A 26,786-nucleotide genomic window follows, 5' to 3' on the forward strand; every position below is an offset into this window, starting at 1 on the left:
CGTTATGGAATAAATATTGTCAGCCAAGTACATAGCAGTGCATTTAGCAGCAAATCACTTAGCTGGCTTAACAGAAACAAACTGCACCACCTTTGCATAATGGGAAATTTCAGTCTTGATTCTGATTTTCCTGCCCCCGACTTTGAGTCAAACTGTTACTGTGTTGTTGACATCGAAGGCATGCTGTGAATTCATACTGACCCACACAGTCCACGAGAACTGAGGATTGATGAGTTCTTGACAAAACCACTTGGGTCTGATTCTAATGAACTATTAGTAATAATAATGATTAATTAATAATTCCTTGTATTTTGGTGGTACCTAGAAGCCTTAACCCAGATAAGACATTGTGTTAGGTGCTGTACAGACAGTAAAAAAAAACACTGCCTGAAGACTGAATAATCTAAATAGAGAAGAAAGAAAATGTATAGGCAGTAAGAAGTACTATCACCCTCAATTTACAGATGGGAAACTGAGGCAGGGAGAGACTTGTCCAAGGTCACACAGGAAATGCGAGGCCGAAGCAGGAATTAAACCCCACTCTCCTGAATACCAAGCTGAGTCTCTTAATCACTGGCTTGATCCTCCCTCTTATTTACACCAGTGTAACTACTCCGATTTCAGTGGATATATTCCTGATTTATGCCAGTTAAATGAGAGGGACAATTAGAATCTCAGGGCAGAGGCTTGCAAGCCAGAATGGAACTTGAAAACCCCAATGTGAAATCATCCCAGCATTCCTCCATTTTTTTGGCAGTGACTTATCCACCTTTGGGTTAATATCCATGGGGCTGGGACGCTAAGCTGGATTGTGATTGAAACCAATCACTTTTAAAAGCATTTTCTTTCTACTTGTTGCTCAAGATTCAAAGTTCCTGGAAGGGAGAGGGGCTGGGATACGTCAAACTTGAAAACAGTTACTGCTATCTGAAAGTGGGGGCCCCTTCCTGCTCATGTGAGCTGGAAGGGCAAAAGAGAATGATACATATGCTGTTTCCTTTTCCAGTTGTGAAGGGGTCAGGAATTCAGCAAGGAGTGTCTGAACAAGTGTTGCATTCTCCTGGGTCCTTAGTCTCTTCCCTGCCTTTCTGGCCGCTCTGTTTAATCCAGCCGGCGATTCTGAACAGGGGGAAAAATCTGTCAGCACAAATAAGGCATTTCTGAAGGCGTAAATTATGAGTGAACAAAACAATGTGACACCACCGCCATGTGAGTACCCTGTTTTTTTCCCTCCCTGCAATAACAGTGAATTTGCATGTCTGTTCTTTAACCAGATGATTTTTAAACATAGTTCAAGTTCTTGCAACAAATTTCCTGGGGTCTCCTTAAAGGAAAGAGATATCGATTAAACTGTGTGTGTGTGTGTGTTTGTGTGTGTGTATGTGTGTAAGTTACAAAGGGAATTGAAACAGACCTCTGCAAAGTTTAATTCCTGAATATAGCATATGAAAATTTGTTACATTTCATTCTAAGTGCTAGTTTAGAGAAAATATAAAGTAAATGCTTTTCCCGTAAGGAATGAAAATATAGAGAATTCAGAAGGCTTAGTGTCTCTCTTCTGAGATATTATTATTTAGACACACCAAGCTGTCTGTATGTAATATGAGACGCAAGCCAAAAACTGTCAGTCTATATTTAAAGTTACAATGCATATTTGCTTTGGGAACTTTAGAAACACAGTCTTAGGGCAACTGAATTGTTTTCTCACAGTAATGTTAGAGGAGGAAAAATTCAACGCTGACATAGTTCTGTTGATTTCAGTGAGTGGCGCAAGAGAGAATTTGGCCCAGGGAGTTCAAGCAACCGTGCCATTTAATCACCCCACAGTAGAATATTTGGGGGGTAATATTAAAAAATTGAGGGCCAGATTCTGATCTGCTGCAAATCTAGAGTAACTCCAGCGACATTTATGGAAATACTTTGGGTTTCAATGGTGTAACTGACAGCAGACTGTGACCCACAGTCCAGATAACTGCTTTGGAAGAGGTTTGCTGTTTTAATCCAACTATAACCAGTTTGGAAACATCACAGCATATTTGTAATGAACCCACCAAAACCGAATCGATCCTCACAATGGATCCCTGTAACAAAAAGCACAACACAGAGGGGATTGCTGGGGAAAGATCCAACCTCAACTCTTGGTCCCAGGGTTGCTGTAGGATGAACTGGTCTATATGAAATTTGAAACTGACAATGATTTTCAAACTTTGAATGAGACAGATGGATTGAGCAGAAATGTTATATTGAAAAGAATCACTGGAATTTTAGCCAAAGATTTTTATTTGCTCTGGGTATTTTTACAAGTAGAAACCAACTTAAAAGCAGAAAAATCATTTCCATCTTTTTTTTCCGGTTCCAATAATTTTGACCCGATTTACGCCTATTCACTGCTAGTAGAAGGAAAAAACATTTGGGCAAAGACTGGCACTTTAGAAGACACTACGGTGTCTCTGAGCTTCTGTACACTTATTTTCAGACTGTAAATTACTTATAACTATTGCTCTTAAATGTCTTGGGGGATGCGGGAGTTACACTCATTAGCTGAAATGCACGTTATTGATTGGCAGTATTGCTGATGGCCCAAGCTTTACTCAGGAGTTTTGCCTGCTTAAAGAGTTAAGAGTGGACTCTCAGGCCATGATTCAGATCTCAATTGTGCTAGTGTAGCTCAGGAGTGCTACCAGTTTAAAAGTGGCAAAAGTGAACTCAAGTATCAGGCCCAATATTTGACGTATCTGAAGTGTTAATTCAGTGTGTCAACATCTCACAATGGTACAGAATGAGAAAACAACTGTATACATTAAATCATTTCATTTTCTGTAACATCTAGGAAGGAGCTCCCAGTTTTTGACCATGTCAGACTCTGCAAATCATTTTTACAACCATAAACTATAGATGGTTACATACAAAACTTGCACCCCTTTACCTAGTGTTGAATTGAAATAATATTGCTGTCTGCTTTCCAGCTCTCTGAATGCAATTTCTCCTGCAGGTTCAGACAGGATGTTCCTGTATCCTGTTTCAGTTTGCATCATGGTAAATGTGATCCACAGTGTTTAAAGAAACAAAATAAGAACCAAATTCAATTAAAGGAGAAGCCTTCTGGTGACTACAAACACAAGTTCAGTGCATTATTTCCATGCAGGCCTGTTTTGTTTTCCTGGCACAAATTGAGAAGCTTTGGCACCAGTCAGTTTCTAATCAAGGAGACGTTAACGTTCAATGTGTACAGAGGTCCTGCACAGCACAGACAACAGATGTTTAACAGAGAGGGACTGTGTCTGGCAAAACAAAGTTGTATGGCTTCATAAGCAGCATGAAAAGTACTGAGGCTGATGCAAATATCCATAAAGCATCAGCAATACATCAGACGAATATTATTCTAATTTTTTGATACCGGCTCGGGATGCCAGATAACAGCTGTTTTGTGAGATGGATAGAATAGGGTTGGGTAACCTAATTACTAGGGTGCTCTGGTGATCCTCTTGCACTGATTGATGAATGATAAGGGATTTTTACTCAGTCTTTCTTTGTATACAAGTATATTCTTGGTGGTCCTGAAAGAGCATAACAAAAAGAGGAATGTTTCCATTTTAAAATTCCCAGCTTTATGAACTTAGAGAATTTATTTTCCTCCCGTATTCCTTTGCCTCTCTTCTTCTGATCATGGCTCCTTTACATGCCATGCAGTGAAGCCATTATTGACCTGCTGTGAACATCCCTGCAATGGTGCTTTTTATCTGCATCAGTTTATCAGTAATCTCATGCTTATTTTTATTATACTCAGCCCATGAGATTTCCCCATATCCCTCCCGCACCCCCTAGGAAGGCAGTGGGTGTGGACAGTCACCATGTGGATTGTTGTTAGAAAACCTAACCTGGACTCTGGAGATTTCCAGTTCCACGGTAGAGCCTGGGCCTGCTAAACTTTTTCAGGTGAGTTGAAGGACAAAGCCGTGGCTGGGATGATTTAGTTGGGGATTGGGAGCAGGGGGTCAGACTAGATGACTTCCTGAGGTCCCTTCCAACCCTGATAGTCTATGATTCTGTGACTGCTTGTGTGAGTGAGAATTACTCGCAGGAATAAGGGTTTGCAGAATGGGGGACCAATCCTGCAAGCTGCTGAACTCTGTCCGTTCCCATCTCCTTCACCGGGAGCTGAAGGTGTTCAACAGCTTGGAGAGGAGGCCCTCAGCAGGGACAGGCCTTTGAGCACCAGCCTGTGTGTATGCTTCTCAGGGTGTAGCCTCTAATGCCCCACGTTGGCTGTCTGGAGCAGCAGAAAGGGGAGAACAACCTCTATGAAGCTATTTCCTATCCTATGCTGATGGGTGTAGAGTGACTGGAGCTTTGGTGCTACCAATGCAAGGCACCATCCAGCACAGATTGGAGGAGGAAGTACTAGCGAAAGGGCTAGTGCCTGACCTCCCTTCTGGAGCCAGGGGAAACTCAAGGACCAGAGTCACCAGCTGGTCTCTTGCATTGCCCTTCATTCGGGGCTTGTGGCAAAGCCACAGTCAGTCCCTGAGGAACCTTCATTGGACAATCTGCTGACTTGGACATAAACTTGCTTTCGTTGCCTCTCATTAGTGGAGGCCCTGTCTGGAACAGTAAGTTTTGAATAAGAATGGAGGCTACTGATTGAGGAAATGTACTTCTCTACTAAGTACTGAGTATTTAATGAGTCAGGAACCGTGGTGGATTACACTGACCCCATTTTTTAAAAGAGAAGGCCCAAAATGTACCCACAAATGCACGTGAAATTGAGCGCCTGTGTTTGTGTGCAGAAGAGAAGGGGGATTTGATAGCAGCTTTCAACTACCTGACGGGAGCTTCCAAAAAGGATGGAGCTCGGCTGTTCTCATTGATGGCAGATGACAGAACAAGGAGCAATGGTCTCAAGTTGCGGTGGGGGAGGTCTAGGTTGGATATTAGGAAACACTATTTCACTAAAAGAGTGGTGAAGCACTGGAATGGGTTACCTAGGGAGGTGGCGGAATCTCCATCCTTAGAAGTTTTTAAGCCCTGGCTTGACAAAGCCCTGGCTGGGATGATTTAGTGGGGAATTGGTCCTGCTTTGAGCAGGGGGTTGGACTAGATACCTCCTGAGGTCTCTTCCAACCCTAATCTTCTATGATTCCCATGACTCTGCATGCAAATTGAATATACTTAGTCCATTCTATGCAGGCTCTTATATCGTGCCCATCTTCATAGGTATCTATATGGAAATGTGCAAATGCAAAGATTTGATATATGTCCAAAATTGTGGTAATTGGACACAAATGTAAGTTAAAAAATACCCATGCAAATAACACTCTGCTCTTCTTAAGGTGCATGACACTTGACATTTATTGGGATCACTCTGCCCCGAACAATTAAAACAAATATTATATAGCAGATTTGAATGATCCAGGTTATAACTAGCTAAATTCATAGGCCTATTAGCACTACTGCATGGAACATCGTAACCTTGTCACATAGCTGTTATCACTGCATCTTTCTGTCTGGGCTCTCATGGAATACTGTACATCCATCACTGCTCAGATGATAGATAGAAATTGAGGTCCCATTTTCAAAAGTGAGTTAGACACTGGGCTCCTAAGTCCCATGAAACTTTGGAAAAGAGGACTTAGATTGATAGGATCTATCTATCTAAGTCACTTAAGTACTTTTGAAAATTTTACCCACAGGCTGATAACTGTTCCTGCAAAGTACCTAGTAGAGGAATGCTGACATTTGCAGAAATCAGGATTGGTTTGCAAATTATTTATGAACAGAAAAAATTAAAGGCTATGCTGGATAATTTATTTGCAACCAATAATTCAACCACGTTCAGCAATGATATTGCAGCACAAAAACAGCAGGCTGGCAGATCGCAATGTGTGGCAGAAATAAGATCCATATTCCGCAAGTTTCTCCAAGAATCAGCATCATCCAGCTCACACCAGAGTCCGATCGAAAGTGATTATCCATTCCATACTCTCCTATTGCGTACCCACAGTGGTATGCCTTGTGCGTATTTTTGCCAGTAAGACATTTGACTAAGTGATTTTGTTTTAATTAATCTTCTAATCTACGAAAGAGACCAGCCTCTCGCATCTTTTCTCTTTTGACATCTGTTTCACAACGGGGTTCTTTCCTGATGAAGCAGAAAACTTAGCTGAAAATCACAAATGGGTTAAACTCGTTCTGCTGTATTATAAAGTTTTTAAGTGATTTCTCTCTCGCTTGCTTTCTTATTTTTAGCTTATAAAAAACCCTGTTATTTCATGAGGGTCTAATTCTTTCTTCTTCAGATAAGCCCTGAGATGGAGTTAAGCTTTTTATCACTAAGTTGCAGGGGGGCTTTCAAGCAGACCCTGAGAAAGCTCCATGACACCCTGTGACTGATAAGCGACTGTTTCAGTTTCTTAATGGCAGCGCTCATGTTTAAAATGTCCTACTTTATGGGACAGTCCACATTATAAAGAGAACATGTGACAGGCCATATATTGCAGAGTCAATACTAGCTCTCTGTGTGTGTGTGTGTATTCCCTCTAAGCTAGAAGACCTACAAAGCCTTCTGATATAGATACTGGTTTTAAACAGAAAATATCTTTTAGTCACTTAGTACATGGAACCTACCAAATGGCCTTCAATGTATGCGGGTATCTTTCTCAATTCTCATGCTTCTGCTTGTAGTGAGTATGTTTTATTTCTCTATTCATGACGCTATTCGCCACCCAACGTCTACATGCTCGCACTTTTCTCTTTTATAGCTTAGATGCCTCTAAAAACTGATAACAAATAAGAAGATGCCATCTGGACAATGTACAGTCACTTTAAAAAAAAACAGCAAGGAGGAAATCAGATTCTAGGCTGTGTAAAGAAGATGGTAGAAAGTAACATGGAAATATAACACATTTTTGTAAGATCCAGTTGCATATTAGCATCCTTAATAGCACAGTCTCCAGGCCTCCAAACAAAAAGGCCTCAGGAAGAGCAATAAATGGAAATGACTTGAGGAAGACTAAATAATTTCTTCCTCAGCAGAAGTCAAAGACCAGGATTATGGATTAGAAAGTGCTGGTCACGCTTGCCTCTCAATGAAGTTAATGGAAATTGTTTGTGGACCAGTCACAAGGGGTGTATCAGTGGTTGGAGATGGTGTGGCTTGACCATGCGGCACTCTAGTGAACTCCAGCTTGTGTTAAAACTCCTAGGGAGCTGTTACAAACCATGGAACACAAAGCAGCTCTGAACATGGATATCTCAAACAACTGTTTATGTCAATCAAATTCATGCTGCTTCTTGTCTGTATGGGGAAACTGAGGGTATGTCTATACTACTCACCAGATTGGCGGGTAGTAATCGATCTATTGGGGATTGATTTATCATGTCTCATCTAGACACGATAAATCGATCTGCAAATCGACACCCATACTCCACCTCAACAGGAGGAGTAAGTAGCGTTGAAGGGGGGGGGGCGCGGCAGTCGACTCGCCGCCGTGAGGACGGCCATGTAAGTTGAACTAAGATACTTCGACTTCAGCTACGCGAATAGTGTAGCTGAAGTTGCGTATCTTAGTTTGACGCCCCCCCCCCCCAGTGTAGACCAGCCATGAGCAGCATAGCTATTGCAGAATAACTATTCTGGAATAACTGCCATCTGGAAACTCTGTTCTGAAATAAAGCTGACTTTACTCCAGCGTAATTGCTCTGCTTTGGAAGCAAAATACTTATTCTGGAATGAAATCACTTTCATTCTGGTACAGAATATTGACATAGGGGAGTTATTCCAGAAAAGGTAAATTATACCAGAATAGCTATAGCAGAATAGTTATTCCAGAATATCTATTTCAGTCAGTTTCCCTTGTGTAGACAAGGCCTTATTCCCTGTTCACAAATATTTGCCCAAATGGGGTTGTGTGGTCCATGCCAACCTCTGTATTTTCATGCAAATAAGAATGCTTGTTTTCTGGTACTTATTCAGAACTTTCAGTTATCCAGTCAAGAAGCAGAAGCAATACAATGTGACCAACTATCACATAAAGCGAATAATGTGTAGTCCAGGTGTACAGTCTATGAAGAATTTAGCATCTGAAATGTGCATGGCTAAATATTTGTTGAAAGGTTTCATATGATTAATAGATTCGCTTTGTGGATGAACAATACATGCCAGATAATTGAACTGAATCCCTGTCTAGGGATTGGTCCTGCTTTGAGCAGGGGGTTGGACTAGATGACCTCAGGAGGTCCCTTTCAACCCTAATATTCTATGATCCTATGATTCTATGAAGCAGGTCCTGAAGTTACCGTATGAGCTCATTGACAAAAAGCACATTACAAGAAAAGACGGTTACTCACCTTTGTAACTGTTGTTCTTCGAGATGTGTTGCTCACATCCATTCCAGTTAGGTGTGCGCGCCGCGCGTGCACGTTCGTCGGAAACTTTTTTACCCTAGCAACTCCAGTGGGCCGGCAGGTCGCCCCCTAGAGTGGCGCCGCCATGGCGCTCTATATATACCCCTGCCGGCCCGCCCGCTCCTCAGTTCCTTCTTGCCGGCTACTCCGACAGTGGGGAAGGAGGGCGGGTGTGGAATGGATGTGAGCAACACATCTCGAAGAACAACAGTTACAAAGGTGAGTAACCGTCTTTTCTTCTTCGAGTGATTGCTCACATCCATTCCAGTTAGGTGACTCCCAAGCCATACCTAGGCGGTGGGGTCGGAGTGAGAAGTCGCGGCCCGGAGCACCGCAGTTCCGAAGGCCGCATCCTCCCTCGACTGCTGGACCAGGGCGTAGTGGGAAGCAAAAGTGTGGACCGATGACCAGGTCGCTGCCCGACAGATTTCCTGGATGGGCACACGGGCTAGGAAAGCCAGCGATGACGCCTGCGCCCTGGTAGAATGCGCAGTCACACGGCCCGCAGGGACATGGGCCAAGTCATAACAAGTCCTGATACAGGACGTAACCCAAGAGGATATCCTCTGGGAGGAGATAGGAAAACCTTTCATACGATCTGCTACCGCCACGAAAAGCTGGGGGGATTTTCGGAAGGGCTTAGTCCTGTCTATGTAGAACGCGAGAGCCCTACGGACATCCAGCGAGTGGAGCTGCTGCTCCCTGCCTGAGGAGTGAGGTTTGGGAAAAAAACCGGAAGGAAAATCTCTTGGTTGACATGGAAGGCTGAGACCACCTTGGGCAGAAAAGCAGGGTGTGGTCTCAGCTGCACCTTGTCCTTGTGGAAGACCGTATATGGGGGGTCTACCACAAGAGCTCGGAGCTCCGACACCCGTCTAGCTGAGGTGACAGCCACTAGAAAGGCAGTTTTCCAAGAGAGGTAGAGCAGGGAGCAAGTAGCTAACGGCTCAAAGGGGGCCCCATGAGTCGGGACAACACCAGGTTAAGATCCCAGGTGGGAGCAGGGGGACGGACGTTAGGGAATAAACGTTCCAGCCCTTTAAGGAATCTCGACACCGTCGGGTGAGAAAAAACGGAGCGACCGTCCGCACCCGGGTGAAAGGTGGAGATAGCAGCTAGGTGGACTCGCAACGACGATAAGGCCAGACCTTGCCCTTTGAGGGACAAAACGTAGTCTAATATTTCGGAAACCGAAACTTCCATAGGGCGGAGATTTCTCTCTACGCACCAACAGGAGAAGCGCTTCCATTTCGCTGAATACGTGGCTCTTGTGGACGGTTTCCTGCTGCTCAAGAGCACCTCTCTCACAGGCGTGGAGCATCGCAGCTCTGGGCCAGTCAGCCACGCAGGAGCCACGCCGCTAGGTGCAGCGACTGCAGGTCTGGGTGACACAGGGTCCCGTGGTCCTGGGTAATCAGGTCCGGATGAAGGGGCAGGGGAACTGGGTCGGCTATGGCCAAGTCCAGCAGCATGGTGTACCAGTGCTGCCTGGGCCACGCCGGGGCTACCATGATCACGAGCGCCTTGTCCCTGCGCACCTTCAGGAGGACCTTGTGGACTAGAGGGAACGGGGGAAATGCATAGTACAGGTGGGTCGACCACCGGATGAGGAAGGCGTCCCCTATCGACCCCGGTTCCCTGCCCTGAAAGGAGCAGAATGCTGGGCACTTCCTGTTCCCCCTGGACGCAAAGAGGTCCACCCGGGGATAACCCCACCTCCGGAAAATGGAGAGAGCGACATCCGGGCGAAGGGACCACTCGTGCGACAGGAAGGATCTGCTCAGTCGATCTGCCAGAGTGTTCCGTACTCCAGGGAGGAAGGAAGCCCTGAGGTGAACGGAGTGGGCTACGCAAAAGTCCCAGAGACGTATCGCCTCGTGGCACAGGGAGGAGGACCTGGTGCCGCCCTGCTTGTTGATATAGTACATCGTCGTCGTGTTGTCCGTAAACACGGCGACACAACGACCCTGAAGCTGATGACAAAACGCTTGACAAGCAAGGCGGACCGCTCTCAACTCCCGTATGTTGATGTGGAGCCCCACCTCCTCCTGGGACCACAGGCCCTGTGTCCGCAGGGTCCCCAGGTGGGCCCCCCAGCCCAGATCTGAGGCATCCGTTGTCAGGGATACCGATGGCTGAGAGGGGTGAAAGGGAAGACCCGCACATAACACGGACTGGTCCAACCACCAGCCGAGAGAGTCCAAGACCTTCTGGGGGATTGTGACTAACATGTCTAAAGGTTGCCTTTGCGGCCTGTAACGGCTGATAAGCCACAGCTGGAGAGGCCTCATGTGGAGCCGAGCGTAGCCGGTCACAAAAGTGCACGCTGCCATGTGGCCTAACAGGGTTAGACATGTCCTTACTGACGTCAACGGGGCTGACCGCAAACGCTGAACGATCGCCGCCATTGTCTGGAACCGTTGCAGAGGCAGCGAGGCCCTGCCCATCGTGGCGTCCAAGACCGCCCCGATAAATTCCACCTTTTGCATGGGCCTCAGAGTGGATTTGTCTGTGTTTATCAGGAGGCCCAGACTTGCAAATACGGCGGTGATCAGGCGGACATGGCTGCTGACCTGCTGCTCCGACGTGCCCCGAATCAACCAGTCGTCCAGATAAGGGAACACGTGGACACGGTTGCGTCGAAGATGCGCCACGACAACTGCCATGCATTTTGTAAACACCCTTGGGGCCGTGGACAGGCCGAAAGGGAGGACTGCAAACTGATAATGAAGAGCCCCCACAACGAAGCGGAGAAAGCGTCTGTGGCGCGGCCAAATGGCAATATGAAAATACGCGTCCTGCATGTCGAGGGCGGCGTACCAGTCTCCCGGATCCAGGGATGGAATAATGGTCCCCAGGGATACCATGCGGAACTTCAACTTCACGAGGTATTTGTTGAGTTCTCGCAGGTCGAGGATAGGCCTGAGGCCCCCCTTGGCCTTGGGGATCAGAAAGTAGCGGGAATAAAACCCCTTGCCTTTCTCGTTTTCCGGAACCGCCTCTATGGCTCCTTTGCTGAGGAGCGTCTGCACCTCCTGTCGAAGGAATTGCTCGTGAGAGGGGTCCCTGAAGAGGGACGAGGAAGGAGGGCGGGAAGGAGGAAACGAAACAAACTGCAGGCGGTATCCCGTCTGCACCAGGTTTAAGACCCAGCGGTCCGATGTTATTTGGGACCACGCCGGGAGGAAAAACGAAAGGCGGTTTGAAAACGGGGGGAAAGGATCCATAGGGGAAACTGCTACAGCGCCCTCGGGCGCACCTTCAAAATGAAGGCTTAGGACCAGGCGGGGGTTTCGAGGAGCCTTGGTTCTGCCCCCCTTGGTTCCCAGACTGCCTGCGCCTGCCGTTCCTGCCGCGGCGCCTGTAAGGGTCCTGCCGCTGGCGGAACTGGGAAAACGGCCTACGGTACGGCTGCTGCTGTGGCCTAAAGGGTCTACGCTGCGTCACGGGGGTGTGCATCCCGAGGGACCGCGCAATGACCCGGTTGTCCTTCAGACTCTTGAGTCTGGGGTCTGTCTTTTCCGAAAACAGGCCCTGGCCTTCGAAAGGAAGGTCCTGTATCGTGTGCTGGAGCTCTGGCGGAAGGCCGGAAACCTGCAGCCAGGAGATGCGACGCATCGTAACTCCCGACGCGAGGGTACGGGCAGCCGAGTCCGCAGCGTCCAAGGATGCTTGTAAGGCCGTGCGCGCGACCTTTTTGCCCTCGTCCAGGATGGCCGTAAACTCCTGGCGAGCATCCTGTGGCAGCAGCTCTTTAAATTTGTCCACTGCCACCCAGGAGTTAAAAGCGTACCTGCTCAGCAGGGCCTGCTGATTAGAGACCCTGAGCTGCAGGGCCCCAGCCGAATATACCTTACGGCCAAGGAGGTCCATCCGCCTGGCCTCTCTGGATTTGGGGGCCGGAGCCTCCTGGCCGTGACGCTCCCTATCGTTCACCGACTGCACCACCAGTGAACCGGGAGTCGGGTGAACGTGCAAGTATTCATACCCCTTGGAAGGGGCCATGTACTTTCTCTCGACTCCTTTCGCTGTCGGAGGGATGGAGGCCGGGGACTGCCAGATAGTATTGGCATTGGCCTGAATGGTCCGTACAAAGGGCAGGGCGACCCTGGTGGGAGCATCCGAAGAGAGGATGGTAACAATCGGGTCCTCTATCTCCGAGACCTCCTCTGCCTGCAGACTCAGGTTTTGGGCCAACCGCCTGAGGAGGTCCTGGTGCGCCCTGAGATCCAGCGGGGGGGGACTGTTGGAGGAGGTACCCGCCACCGCCTCATCCGGGGAGGAGGATGAGGAGACCCCAGGCACGATAGTGTCCAACTGAGGGTCTTCCTCAGCCCTCGCCTCTACCTCCGGAGCCACAGCGGAGTCCTGCTGTTTGGACCCTTCCTCCGCCTCCGGGGAGGGAGGGGGGCGAGACAAGGAGGCTTCAGGGGCCCTACGCTCCGCATTCGCCGGTGTGGGAGGGAGCTGCTGGGGGCCCTGGGCCTGATGGTACGCCCAGGGTGTCCAGAATCCCCACTGTGGTGGGCCTTGGTCTTCCAGCGGCGGATCCCCGAAGAGCGCCGCCTGCCGGTCGGTGCCGAGCGCATACGCACTGTCCGCCTGCGAAGATACGGACGGCTGTCTCGAGGGCCACGGCGGGGCCGACCCCGGATGGTACGGGCCGGCGCGGGTCGGCACGGAGGATCGTCTCGGTGCCGGGGACCGGTGCCGGGAGTCGTATCGGTGCCGGGATCGGGACCGGGACCTGGATCTGTCACGGTGCCGGGATCCTGATCGGTACCGGGTGTCGCTTCGGTAGCGGGACCTGCCACCGGCTCGGTGCCGGGAGGTCGACCGGGACCTACCACCGGCTCGGCGCCGGGAGGTCGACCGAGACCGGGACCTGCCACCATCTCGGTGCCGGGAGGTCGACCGGGACCTACCACCGGCTCGGCGCCGGGAGGTCGACCGAGACCGGGACCTGCCACCAGCTCGGTGCCGGGAGGTCGACCAGTGCGGCGAGTAGCGATGGGACCTGCTCCTGGAGTCGCGGTGCCGGTGACGCCGACTGGAGCTTGACCGCGACCGTCCGGAGGTCGACCGTTGCCGCGAGTGCGACCGGTGCCGCTGAGGGGAGCGGTGCCGGGACTGCGAGCGGCGTCGGGATCTGGAGCGCCCAAGACGTCGGGACCTAGATGGCGAAGGACTGTCTCTGGGCGGCGCCGACATCATGGGCTTGCCCCTGGACACGACCCGCACCGGAGGTACCGGGGGTGGCAGCCGAGTGGGCTCCGTCAGGGCAATAAGGTCCCGAGCCGAGGCGAAGGTCTCCGGTGTTGACGGGACCACTATCTCAACCCCAGATCTCATGGGGGAGCTCGGCGGCACCGGACTCAACGGACCCGCCAGGCCCGGAGTCAACGGTGCTGACGGTGCCGGCGGTGCCGCGGCCGATGTCGAGGCCGGGCGCTCAAGCCGGGTCTGCCTGGCCGGAGTAGCAGACTTCGACGGCCTAGGCTGTGATTCCGGTGCCGGAGAAGGTCGGTGCCGAGGAGTCTTCTCGGTGCCGGAGCGATCCGGTGCCGGTGCCGAGACCACGGTCCGCGAAGTCGACGGGTCAAGTGCCGCCTCCATGAGGAGAGTTCGGAGCCTCTGATCTCTCTCCTTTTTTGTCCTCGGCTTGAAAGCCTTACAGATGCGGCACTTGTCAGACCTGTGCGATTCCCCGAGGCACTTCAGGCACGCTTCGTGGGGATCGCTGGTGGGCATGGGCTTCTTGCAGGCCGCACACTGCTTGAAGCCCGGCGAAACAGGCATGAGCCTGGCGCCGGGTGCCGGGAAGGGCTAAGCCCCCGGCCAAGAACTATTTAACAACTATTGACTAAACTATTTACTTAACAACACTAATTAACACTATATAGAACTAGAGATAAGCGATTGAAAACTAGGAGAGCTAGGGACGTGGAGGACAGCTAAGCCGCGCTCCACAGTTCCAACGACCGACACGGCGGTAAGAAGGAACTGAGGAGCGGGCGGGCCGGCAGGGGTATATATAGAGCGCCATGGCGGCGCCACTCTAGGGGGCGACCTGCCGGCCCACTGGAGTTGCTAGGGTAAAAAAGTTTCCGACGAACGTGCACGCGCGGCGCGCACACCTAACTGGAATGGATGTGAGCAATCACTCGAAGAAGAACAATAAAAACAGTGAGGAGTCTGGTTGCATCTTAAAGACTAACACATTTATTTGGGCATAAGCTTTCACTACCGAAGTGGGGTTTTTTTACCCACAAAAGCTTATGTCCAAATAAATCTGTTAGCCCACATCCAGACTACCCCGCCGTATTGGCGGGTTAAAATCGATTGCTCGGGGATCGATATATCGCATCTAATCTAGACGCGATATATCGATCCCCGAGCGCGCTTATATCGATTCCGGAACTCCATCAACCCCAATGGAGTTCCGGAATGGACACGGAGAGCCGCGGACATGGATCCCGTGCCATCTGGACGGGTGAGTAATTCGATCTTAGATATTTGACTTCAGCTACGTTATTCACGTAGCTGAAGTTGCGTATGTAAGATCGATTTTCCTCCCCTAGTCTGGACGAGCCCTCAGTCTTTAAAGTGCCACCAGACTCCTTGCTGTTTTTGTTGACACAGACTAACATGGCTATCCCCTGATATAAGAACAATATTACCAACTCCAAGCAATCAAATATTAGGGGTCAGGCCGCAACAAACTAGGAGATTGGCTTGAAAATCATGAGACTATTTTAGAAAAATAAATGTTGAATTATTTTTATTTTCCTGCCGGTTCTCCTTCTGGAGTCTTTAGGGTTCAGCTGAGGCCCATGTTCAAGCTTTTCTTGGCAACCAGGAGGGCTAGAAATTCATTTTTAATGAAAGCTGAGGTTCTTCTGCAATCTATGTATTCCAGGAGCTGGTGCTTGCAAGCCTTGCAATAAAATCATGAAGTGGAAACGTTGTAATAACCAGAATAAACTAGGTTTCAGAGTAGCAGCCGTGTTAGTCTGTATCAGCAAAAAGAACAGCAGTACTTGTGGCACCTTGGAGACTAACAAATTTATTTGAGCATAAGCTTTCATGGGCTACAGCTCACTTCATCCGATGCATAGACTGGAACACACAGTAAGAAGATATTTATACATACAGAGAACATGAAAAGGTGGAAGTACCCATCTGTATCTGTACGAGTTTTTTCATGAAGTTGATGGATTTCCACGCCAGACGGCTAAATTTCAGGATTTGTTCTTCAGGCTGTGTTTGGTCACCTATGTCAGCTGGCATTATTACTGCTCCCCAATTGGTTGGCCATTGCATAGCAGGCTGGGGGCAGCAGAGGATTAATTTTTCATTGTGTTCATCATGGAGTGATCACATGGAGTTTCAAGTGATCTCAGAACCATCTGTTTCCCGATTTAGCCCTACCATTGATTTGCCTGTTGCTCCCCTGTAAACCTCCCATTTTTTCTAATCTCATCCTCTCTTAGCTCCTAGGGAACTTCTGCCGTATCCAAACTGGGGGCTCTTGTGAAGATCATAACTGTTAATGAAGAATTGTTTCTTCCTGTCCTTCAAGGGCATTCCATAGGTTCAGAAGTGAGAAGAAAGGAAGGGAAGCCAAGACCAGATGCTGTGAAGACATAAATCTTCCTTTTTCAGCCTAGAATTTCTTTTCATTTGGGAGTTCTCCTGCCTCCATTCCCTTCTCCAAAGATTTCTATCTTGGTCTCTGGAGCTTACTCTACAGCAGAAAATCTCTCATCTCCACTTTCTTCCTGCAGTAAGGTAGGAGTTCTCATATGCATTCTGGGGCATTTTTACTCCCTGTGTTGCAGGACTAACAGAGTTCATCTTGACCAGGCTCTCTTTCATTTTCACTGCTCGCCAGCGGGTTTTGCTTTTGGGATTCTAAATGGCACTTTGAGCTAGTTTTATTTTCCTAATCTCATCACGCTTAGTTATTTTAAATAACAGTAATATCTAGCTTTCATATTGCATTGTTCATCAGCAGATCTCAAAGCAGTTTACAAAGACTCATTGGCTCCATTTTACAGATGGGAAAACTGAGGCACAGGGGAAGTAATTTGTTCAAAGTCACCCAGCAGGATAGTGAAATTGCTGGGATTAGAACTCAGGAGCCCTCATCCAGGGCTCTAACCATGAGGCAACACAGCCATGCTGCAGTAAGGTATTGACATTCTGGTAAATAAGCATATGGAGGCAGAAGTTCTATAGTACTGCATATTGCAGTACACATGTAGGATTCGACTGTAACTACAGTCTGTGCTGAATAAAGAGTGCTAAGTACCTGCATCACCCCAGAACTGACCTGGAAACAAATTGTGATTCAGGTTGTGTCTACACTAAGGAGAATACACCAGCTTGGCTACATTGGTGTAGCTGTACTGGCTTAACTGCTTAGTGTAGACACATACAGCGATGGAAGGGGTTTTTCCAGCACTGTAAGAACACCGTCTCCCCGAGCAATGGTAGTTACATCGATTAAAGCATTTTTTCAATTGACATAGCTGCGTCTACAAGGGGGTAGGTCTGCCTAGTTATATCTGTCCAGGTGTGGTTCCCAGATGTTGACCCAGATGACTGGAAGAAAGCTAATGTGCCAATTTTTAAAAAGAGTAATTGAGATGACCTAGGTAATTATAGGCCTGTCAGATTCACATCAATCCCAGGCAAGATAATGCAGCAGCTGATATGGGCCTGAATTAATAATGAACTAAAGAAGGGTCATTTAATTAAAACAAAGCAAGATGGGTTTATGGAAAATCGACCCTGTCAAACTAACCTGCTACCTTTTTTTGATGAGATTACCAGTTTGCATGATAAACGTAATAGCGCTGATGTTATATATGTAAACTTCTGGGAAGTGTTTGACTTGGTGCTACGTGACATTTTGTTTAAATCACTGGAACAGGATAAAATCAATCAGGCACACAGTAAATGGGTTAAAAACATTATCTAGATTACATGATACACGGGGCGCAAGCAAACAATCTGCATTTTAATATGGTTAAATGTAAATGTTAGATATGGGAACAAAGAATGTAGGCCATGCTTACAGGATGGGGGACCCTATGCTGGGAAGCAGTAACTCTAGAAAAGATGTAGGAAGTCATGGTGGATATGAGTACTCAGTGTGATGTTGTGGGCAAAAGGGCTGATGGGATCCCTGGATACATAAACAGGGGACTCTCCAGTTGGAGAAGAAAGGTTATTTTATCTCTGTATTTGGCACTGGTGCGACCACTGCTGGAACCCTGTATCCAGTTCTGGTGCCCACAATTCAAGAATGATGTTGATAAAGTGGAGAGGGTTCAGAGAAGGGCCCTGACAATGGTTAAAGAATTAGAAATCATACCTTATGCTCGTAGAATCATAGAATCGTAGGACTGCAAGGGACCTTAAGAGGTCATCTAGTCCAATCACCTGCACTCATGTCAAGACTAAATATTTTCTAGACCATATAAAAAATATATGCTCAAGGAGCTCAATTTAACTTAGCAAAGAGAAGGTTAAGGGTTGACTGGATTACAGTCATTTTTAATCTGTTTCTCACTCTGAATTGGAACAAAACCAAATTTTAAAATGTCAGAATTCTCTGCAAAATGGAATTACTGTTCTCTGCACAGCTCTGTCTCTATCAGGGAAAACTTAGGCTCATTATCCTGAGGTCTTGGCAGGTATATAAAGGCATTAGGGAGGGTTTGCCATATTGTTATAGCTGTGTCAATCCCAGGATATTGGAAAGACAAGCTGGGGGAGGTAATATCTTTTACTGGACCAACTTCTGCTGGTGAGTGAGACGAGCTTTCGAGCTTAGAGAGGGTCGAATCTTTAAGTCTACACACATGTTCACTTGGGGAATTGTTACAACTCCATTGACGTCAGTGAAGTTATAACAGTTTCCACCAGCTGAGGATCAGCTCCTGGACTCTGAGCTGACTCTCATAGACCTCAGTGGCTTTGGATCAGGGTCTGGCTGATTTGGAATCTTAGTTCTTTTTTCATGTTAGCCTGCTTGCCTTCCGCCAGGCCCTGGCTGAGACAGAAAGAGTTCTGGAGGCTAACTGGGGCTGTTCTGCTGTGGGGGACATACCAGGGGCCAGCACAGTTCAAGAGGGGGAGGCTCTGACAGAGATTTAGAGATGCTTCCCCACTGAGAGAGGATGGCTCTGGTACGCCAGCCAGCTCCCCCTGCGGGGGAATGTTCCCTGCAGCCCAGGCCGGTGCATGGAGGAGCAAATCTCACCTTCCTGGATCAGTCGCAATGAATGGCACCCAGGAGATGAATGATTTTAGATTCCTCCTGCATGTCACTACCTCTCGTTTGTAAAAGACCCTTGCGTTCCCTTCTGGAACCCATCATGCTGCTTGAAACCATGTCAAAGGCTCGTCTTCCTCCTCCCACACTCTTCAGGAGTTTTTTGAACTCTGCACGCACACACACACCCGGAGGACAAAATCACTTGCCAAGTCCCTCTGCACTTTGGTACCTCCGCAACTCAGCTTAGCTCTCGATGAATACAGCCTTTGATCTGATAGCATCTGACTCAGGTCATAGGACTTGTGCCTGGCTGGAGCAACAAGGAGAGGGCTTGGTGGCTGCTTGGAGAGCTGCTTTGCAGAGTAAATACAGACTGGATGAATGCTGGGGGATCAGGGAGAGGCAGAGGAATAGATTGAGTTCCATTGTGCAGTGCTGGTTTAAAAAAAAAAAGAAAAGTCGCCTAAGACAAAGAATTCCCCCTCCCCACTTCCTGGCTTAAATTTCCTTTAAGAGGAGGGTCATACATTCTGCCTTGGGTTGTTAACAACATTATCTATACAGGAAGTGAACCCTGTGTCATGTTTTCCCCTATAGGCAGTAACTGAACAGATAGTAGCATGGATTCCATGTGTCTGCTCAACTGTGCTGCTTTTCAGCAGACCCTCTCCCAAACCAATGAGGCAGCACCACCGAATTCCCTCTCTGTAAATGGTCTGCAGATAAGCACTATGGCTTACACATGGTGGCAGCTACCCAGAGGTGGCCAGTCGCAGCCCGCAGAGGTGAAATCCTAGCCGTCTCTTTGCATTTCTACAGAACTATTTTCGTCAGGGATGTAATCGCAACCATAGCTGGGTATCCACAGCACATGTCCAGTAATTAAAGATTGTGTTCATGATTAATTCCACAGGAGTCGTGCATAGTGTCCTTGTAAGTCAGAAGTAACTTTGAAAACAGGAATAGAAAGGCATCAGCAGGAATCAGTGAATGGGTATGTTGCAGAGTACAATACAGGCATGAGATGCCTATGGGTAGTAAAATCTCAGAGCTTTGAGCCACGACAAAGACGAAGGTCTGTCCTTGAGTCACCATACTGCATTGTACACCTGGGTTTACAGTTCCTGGACTTAGGTTGCACAGCCTTGCTAACATGTCCACACTGCCTTAGCAGACCTTCTGGTTCAGGTCTGTGGCTCGAGCTGCATCCATACACTCATCACATCTGTTCCATAGCCCATTGTGGAGTTATTCCAACCAGGGTGTATCTAGAAGTGACAGAGTACAAGGCATCTCTGTGTAAAGGATAGCAACCCCAGCACATGTTTCCCATGTAGCTTCCTTTAAAGCTTGCACCAGAGGAAGCCTTGCGGAAATTTGAGAAAATCCGACTTATGTTATTATTCTGTAGCTTTTAGCTGACTCAGCAGCAAACAGCAAAGGAAGAGGTTTGCAGGATGGCTGACAAGAGCCTTCCTGATGGGTTATTAGTGACAGCTTCTACCCAGCTTGACAACTGATTTTCTTTTCCACTGTTTGCAGTTTCTAGGTGTAGAGGCTGAGATCAGGGTGTTTGAATGTCTCTATTGCAGGTAGCGTAGGATGATGGGATAGATCCTTTGCTGGTTTGTATGTTGGTGTAGGAGCTATGCTGAGGTAGAGCAGCTGAGGATCTGGCCCAGCGACTCCTTTGCTCACCAAAAACAAGGGGTCAGATGTTGTTGCTACTGAAGTAAGGTGTGTGTGGAGGGGGGCGGGACAGGAAAGGACTGCCCCTGGCTTCAGTGGGAGTAGAAGTAGGTCTTAAGAGTGTAACAATTGCCTTGATACTAAGTGGCATCTTTAAGCTTTGTTGATAAAATCTCCAAAGAATGCTTCTCCTTAAGGCGCAGCCGCACATGGTAGGTATTTACTGTGAGAGCAATTCAGCTGTCTGAGCTTAACCCTACTGGGAGTTCTGCCGCTGACTTCAGGGTGAGCACAGGCTCGTGAAACAAACCCTTGCGAAAGCGCCGCCTAGTGGGGAGGGCAGGGTGCCAGTGCAACCTGGAGCACTGCTCCTTGGCAGACTTCCTGCATGGCCATATGCAACAGCTCTTTGGGTGCAAAGTGATATAGGGCGAAAGGACCCACCTCCATGCAGAACCGGCTCTCCAGGCCCTGCCCCCAGAGCACAGGGATCACAAGCCCCATAAAGACTATTCCAGAACCGAGGCTAGAGCAGCATTTACAGATGGGATCCACTCTCCCTCTGCTGTCAAGGTCATGAAGTCCTCTGTCTCTCCTGAGCCCCCGTCAGATACTTGGGCTGAGAACTGCGGCCCCTTGAACATACCGTCGGTCACCTAACTGAAATGCAGATGCAAATGACCTGATATTCAAAGTCAAAGGGTGAGATTGGATTGTGAGATGAAAGCTGACCCTTACTTGTTACGGGTTAAATTCACTCCACTGCAGAGGGCCCACACAAACCGTGACATGCCACTTCAGCCCCTACCTGAATAGTCCTCTGTTACTAGTGCACCAGATGTGGGCGTTTTAGCTAAGGGGAAAATCCTACTCTTATGACGTGGGGGGAATGGTTGTATGGAGGGCCTCTGAGTCATCCCACTGCTACAAAGTAGAATGACTTTCGTTCAACTATACTATAACAGGATTCAAAACAGAATTACATATGTTCATGGAGAATAGGTCTATCAATGGCTATTAGCCAGGATCGGAACAGATGGTGTCCCTAGTCTCTGTTTGCCAGAAGCTGGGAATGAGCGATAGGGGGTTGGATCACTCAATGATTGCCTGTTCTGTTCATTCCCTCTGGGGCACGTAGCTTTGGTCATTGTCAGAAGACAGGATACTGGGCTAGATGGACCTTTGGTCTGACCCAGTATGGCTGTTCTTAGGGTGGGGGTGGGGGAGGTACAGAGAATATGCTCCAGAGTTCCCTACAGTGTCTGCTGCTAAAGAAAACACAGGCCTGATCTTCAGCTGGATCCTCCTTCCCCTGGTAGCTATTGACTAATTTACACTAGCTGGAAATGTGTCTCTCTATGCAAAGGAGTTGCTAGAAGCATAACCTTCTCCCTGATGAACTAAATCATACCCCTGTGCAGCCCTGCTATGCCATCTGATACATTGGTCCTACACCCCCAACCTACTGGTCAAGAGAGCACTAGGCTGGAATCCTGCTCAGCTACTGAGTGGGGACACTGGGTGGAGAAAGACGCTTCCTTTGCCCCATTCCCTCGCCTCTCCCAGCGTACCTGCAGGGTTCTACCTGGCTGTGTGGTATGATTTACACATCTCAGGTGACAAGGGGCAAAGGAATGTTTCTTCTCGTCCTCCTACATCTCTGGACTGTTTCCATTTTCCTGTCCAATCCATCAGGAACAGCAGTTTTCTTTGCCAAAGACACCTGCCACCCTGTCCTTCTGCCGAATATGACAATGAGCAGAGTCCAGCAGCACCACCTCAACCTTGCAAGGTCCCAGGCAGTTTGGGTTGGTCCATCAAAGCACTTAAGCACATGCTTAATTTTAAGCATGCATACAGTCCCATTAGATTCAATAGGGCTTAAAGTTAAAGCAGGACTGAGCCCTCAGCCCCTTCGTCCCGCTTGCCCTATTTTATATATGCAGTAATTCATTCTTTACCGCTGTCAGTGGCTCTGAATCATGGCTTGTGATGGGGGTAGCTTGGAGGCAGATTGCCCCAGGCAGTGCAAGCCTCGTGCAGACACGAGGCCCCCAGAAGTTATGCAGTGACAGAGACACTGCTACACCCTTGGAGCTCCTCCTCCACTCTACGCTGGAAGGCCCACTTTGCCAGCTGTGTAGGGTGGAGGAATGGCCCTATCAACACAGCCCGCAGGGGCTTAGAGCTGTCCACCCTCACTGAACCCTTAATACTCTCATAGAAGCATTTTGGAAAGGGCTCTAAAGATGTAATGCCCATCTAGGTGCTTATTAACGATGATTATTTCCATCATTATTACAAAACACTTCTGCAAATCCAGGAGAATGCTTCCTGCTGGCTGCTGCATCAGGGATGGTTTCCCCTCAGGTGAATAACTCAGAAGAGAGACCTCCACGCACACACAAACACTCAATAAATGGCATGATTTGGGCAGGGGTCTAGCCTCTTTCTGTGCTTAATTCTTGGAGGTTTTGGTGCTGCTTAGTAGCCAGGCAGCAAACTAGAAAGCAGCAGCCTGTGGTGAGAAAACAGCCCCACACAACGAAAAATCAGAAGAGGGTGGGGGATGGAACCAATGAGCCCCAAACACAAAGAACATTCATCATGCAGAAAGGGACCACCTTGTCTTCTGCTTCTTGGTGTCCCAGTCTGTAATTCAGGCCTGGGAGTGTAGCATCAGGCAGGCCTGTAAAAGGAGCTAAAATGTGGCTCTAAAAAGGCATGCGGGTGTGTGGTGTTTGTTCTTGACCCTGACTCACAATGGATAAATACTTTGGCTCAAGCTGTGCCCTTAGATAAGCACAGCACAGCTACCACTGAAGTAAACAGGAGTTGCACTCGCATGTAGGGAGGGTGGAATTTGGCTCGTAAACAAGCTTTAATGTAAGTACGGCATGGCTGAACTCTAAGTTGACTTCATATTTTCCAGAGTTGTGGCAGCCCTGTGTGTTCCCCGCCCACACCCGCAGCAGATGTTTCAATGGGATAACTTAACCTGCATACACTGTTCCAAAGCAGACCTCTTTGGAGGCAATGGTATTGGTTTCAAGATACAAAGTGATATGAAAAATGTGCAGTCTCTTCCATGGATGGTTTGGATTAGAGAGACCCAGTGTGGTAACATTAGGTAGAACAGGCTGTGTTCTATTGGTCTGTGAGTTGGCGAGTCAGTGAGAACTACCAGGAGTGTCCGAGTCTACGGACTCTAGAAAAGAATCCTCTTTCTGGTCATTAGTTCTGTCCCCTCTCTGACATCTTTCCAGCTGTGATTGTGAAAAGCCCTCAACATTGACCTAACTTTACTTCCATTAAACTAAAGCTGGACTGGAAACAGTTTTTCTGTCCCATGAAAAAGGTTGAGGAGTAGACAATTTTTCCTGCCTCCAAGTGAGATGGAAAGTCAAAACCTCAAAAACTTTGCTGAAGAGACAAACTTGAAGAGAAAAAAAATTCAACTAGAGTTAACAACAACAACAACAACAACAACAAAATTCCCATAATTTTGAGACTTTTTGTTTCAATTTTGACATTTTTTCTTTGGTTTATGCTTGTTTTAGCGTAAATTTTGAAATGAAAAGTCATTCTGAAACAAAAAACCCAGACCTTTTCATTGAAGAAAAAAAAAAATCTCAACATTTTTTCAGATTGGAAAATTTGTTGAAACCAACTGTTTCTAGCAAAAAGTTTCCATGTTGATGAATTGGCATTTTTCAGGAAAAAAAAAATTACTGAAAAATCCCTGACTAGGTCTACACGCAAGACAGTGGAAGTTTAGCCTTTGCTTTCAATGGGAGCAAGATTAGTTCTACACAAAATGCTTTGGAAAATTCCACCTTCTATGTACAACACTGGTGTTTCATTTTGTCCACTGAATGGTGCTGAACCAGTGCCCTTCATAATACCCGCACAAATGGAGATCAGTGATGCCTGGTCCTATTCAGTCATGTGACAGGCAGAATTCCACTCTGTTTCCATATTCCAAATGAATTCAGCAACTTGGAGTATTTTATTTTATGTTATTATTTTTGGTAGAGAGTTTACTGAGGAACTCTTCGATTTTTTTCATTGGGGCCCTGGTTATCTGGTTTTATCCTATGATGGTTGTTTAATACTTTTAGAAAAGAAGCAATGGCTTTCAGCCCTGGCCATTATAAAATATGCTCATGAGAGAAGTGCCTCAGCAAGCATTTGTTGTTATCAAAAAATACTAGACCATATTCTCCCCTAAGTTAATCGATTAGAACCCCATTGAAATCAACAAGGCTGATCTGCTGTCAAAGAAAGAATAAATGCACATTCACGCAACCCCTTTCCCTGTCTACAACTGCTAAATTTGTTATATTTTGTGAGTTACTTGGACAAAAAGGAACAAAAGACCACATTCTGCCACTCCTGCACTGCGTCCCAATTAGACTATTCACAGAGTAAGGCACTACTCAGCATGAATAAAAGTGACTGAACATTTTCTGAATTGTTTTCCCAAACAGCCGCAGTTGAAGGCAGTGACGTAACTTGTTTCACCAGTCAGTGCATGACCTCCACCTACTCCTGAGTGAATAGTTTAGAATGCTGAGAGTTCTCTGCACTTCCGGATGATTCCTGGGGCTTATCTAGAAGAACACTTAAGTTTGTGGCAAGTTTTCTACGTAGCCTGCCACACTGTTTGTATGGATCCTGCTGCTGCATACAAAAAGTTTCTCAGTGCGCTTGAATCTGCCTTCCTTTGAAACAGGAATCGACTACCCTAAATCTTTCTTTGCTCAGATTTTTAAACTTTATGAGCTCATTTCCAGCTAGGACACTACCCACCCTCTAATTTTCAAGGCATAATTTTGCCTCCATAAATACCACTTTAATTTTTTAAGCCAGATTTAGGCACCCAAGTCTATCTATGTAAGCACCCAAACAAAGGCCAAAATGAATGAACACTGAGGCCAATGGAGAGGCTCCCACTGACTTCACTGGGTGTTTGAAGTACACAGTAATTAGCTCTCGAAGTGCTACCATTCACTTGCAAATTGTTAAGGGTGGGAAATTATTTGTGGGTGTAAAACAGTGCTCACAACAATTCAAGGCCATCACTGAAAATCTTCCAATATATGCTGCTGATACAGGATTTTAAGGTCAGCACTGCTAATGTTTTCAACAGTTAGTACCAGACAGTTGTCCAAGAAAAATATTTGCGTTGGCTTTTCTTTTATAATAATTATCATACAATCTGAATATGATGATTCAAATAAATGATAGATGCTAAAGAACTTTTGCTAATAAAGGTCAAATAAAAGGTTTATTTTTTTCCTCTTTTTAATGCCATTCAGATTATAAAAGCAATTTTCAAATGCAGCAGATATTCAAATGAAATCTGCACATACTTTACGAAAGCCTTGGAAAATGAGAATGTTGTTACTTCAAGCTGTTATTTGCCTTGTAAGTTTCCAGAGTGTCTTGGAATGTCTTATTTTCCTTTTCATATGTTCAACATTGAAAAAATCAGAAGCTTCTATTTCCACTACAGATATCTTCATTAATAATATTATGCTTGTCAGCACCTCAGGACAGGATTTCATGTCCCTAATGAGCATATGCCAGACATCCTGATATTTCATTTGTGATGTTTTTAGTAGACATGGCCTGAGGTGAGAATTGGCGCAGGACATGAAAGTAGTTGAATGCAATTTCATTTAAAATAAACACGGAGGGGGGGAAATTCCTTTTCCCAAGAGTAATCACCTGTGGGTCTGCTCTGCTACAAACTATGGGGGTAGGGTGACCAGATGTCCTGATTTTATAGGGTCAGTCCCGATTTTTGGGTCTTTTCTTATATAGGCTCCTATTCCCCCCCACCATCCCCGTCCCTATTTTTCATATTTGCTGTCTGGTCACCTTATATGAGGGTGAACCAAAGTGCATATTTTAGCAAAGCTGCTACTGTGCTTTATATATACGCACTAGCAGCCTGATCCAGTGCCCACTGAAGTCTAATAGAAAGATTTCCATATGTGTCTGTAGGAATACATGTATACAAGTGTTCAATCAGGTTCTAGGTTTTTCCAGGGCTCACCTGTAAGTTGAGCACAAGAACAAGTTCTGTATTTTTATTCATCACCTTTTGCTGAAGAAGCCTTCATATTTTATTTCCTTGATTGTCAATGTTACTTTTAAAGATGCTGCTAAACGCATTTGCTGGAATTATTTAAAATCTTTCTTATCATGACCATTTGAGCGCTGATGCATTTTAAATAAGCCAGAAGAACAAAAGAAGGATATCTTCTCCTCTTCTCTTTGATCCCCATCCATCCGCTCAGCAGCAACAGTAACAAATTAAGCTTTTTCACCGCTTTCTATCTTGTACTAGCTTCATGGCTTCATTGATCTTTAATCATTTTTGTTCCATGTCATTTTT

General features: G+C 47.0%; 1 protein-coding gene across 1 annotated transcript in view; it reads left to right on the top strand.

Annotated features, from left to right (window-relative positions):
* The first annotated feature begins 836 nt into the window (after nt 1–836).
* GYPC (glycophorin C (Gerbich blood group)) overlaps nt 837–26,786 on the top strand; it is a 49,283-nt gene continuing 23,333 nt past the window's right edge. Inside the window, exon 1 of the mRNA XM_030579429.1 lies at nt 837–1,209. Coding sequence (XP_030435289.1) covers nt 1,176–1,209 — 34 coding nt within the window. The 5' untranslated portion in view covers nt 837–1,175. The remainder of the gene's footprint in view (nt 1,210–26,786) is intronic.

This window comes from Gopherus evgoodei, chromosome 11 (genome assembly GCF_007399415.2).
Source record: "Gopherus evgoodei ecotype Sinaloan lineage chromosome 11, rGopEvg1_v1.p, whole genome shotgun sequence".
Classification (NCBI taxonomy): Eukaryota; Metazoa; Chordata; order Testudines; family Testudinidae; genus Gopherus; species Gopherus evgoodei.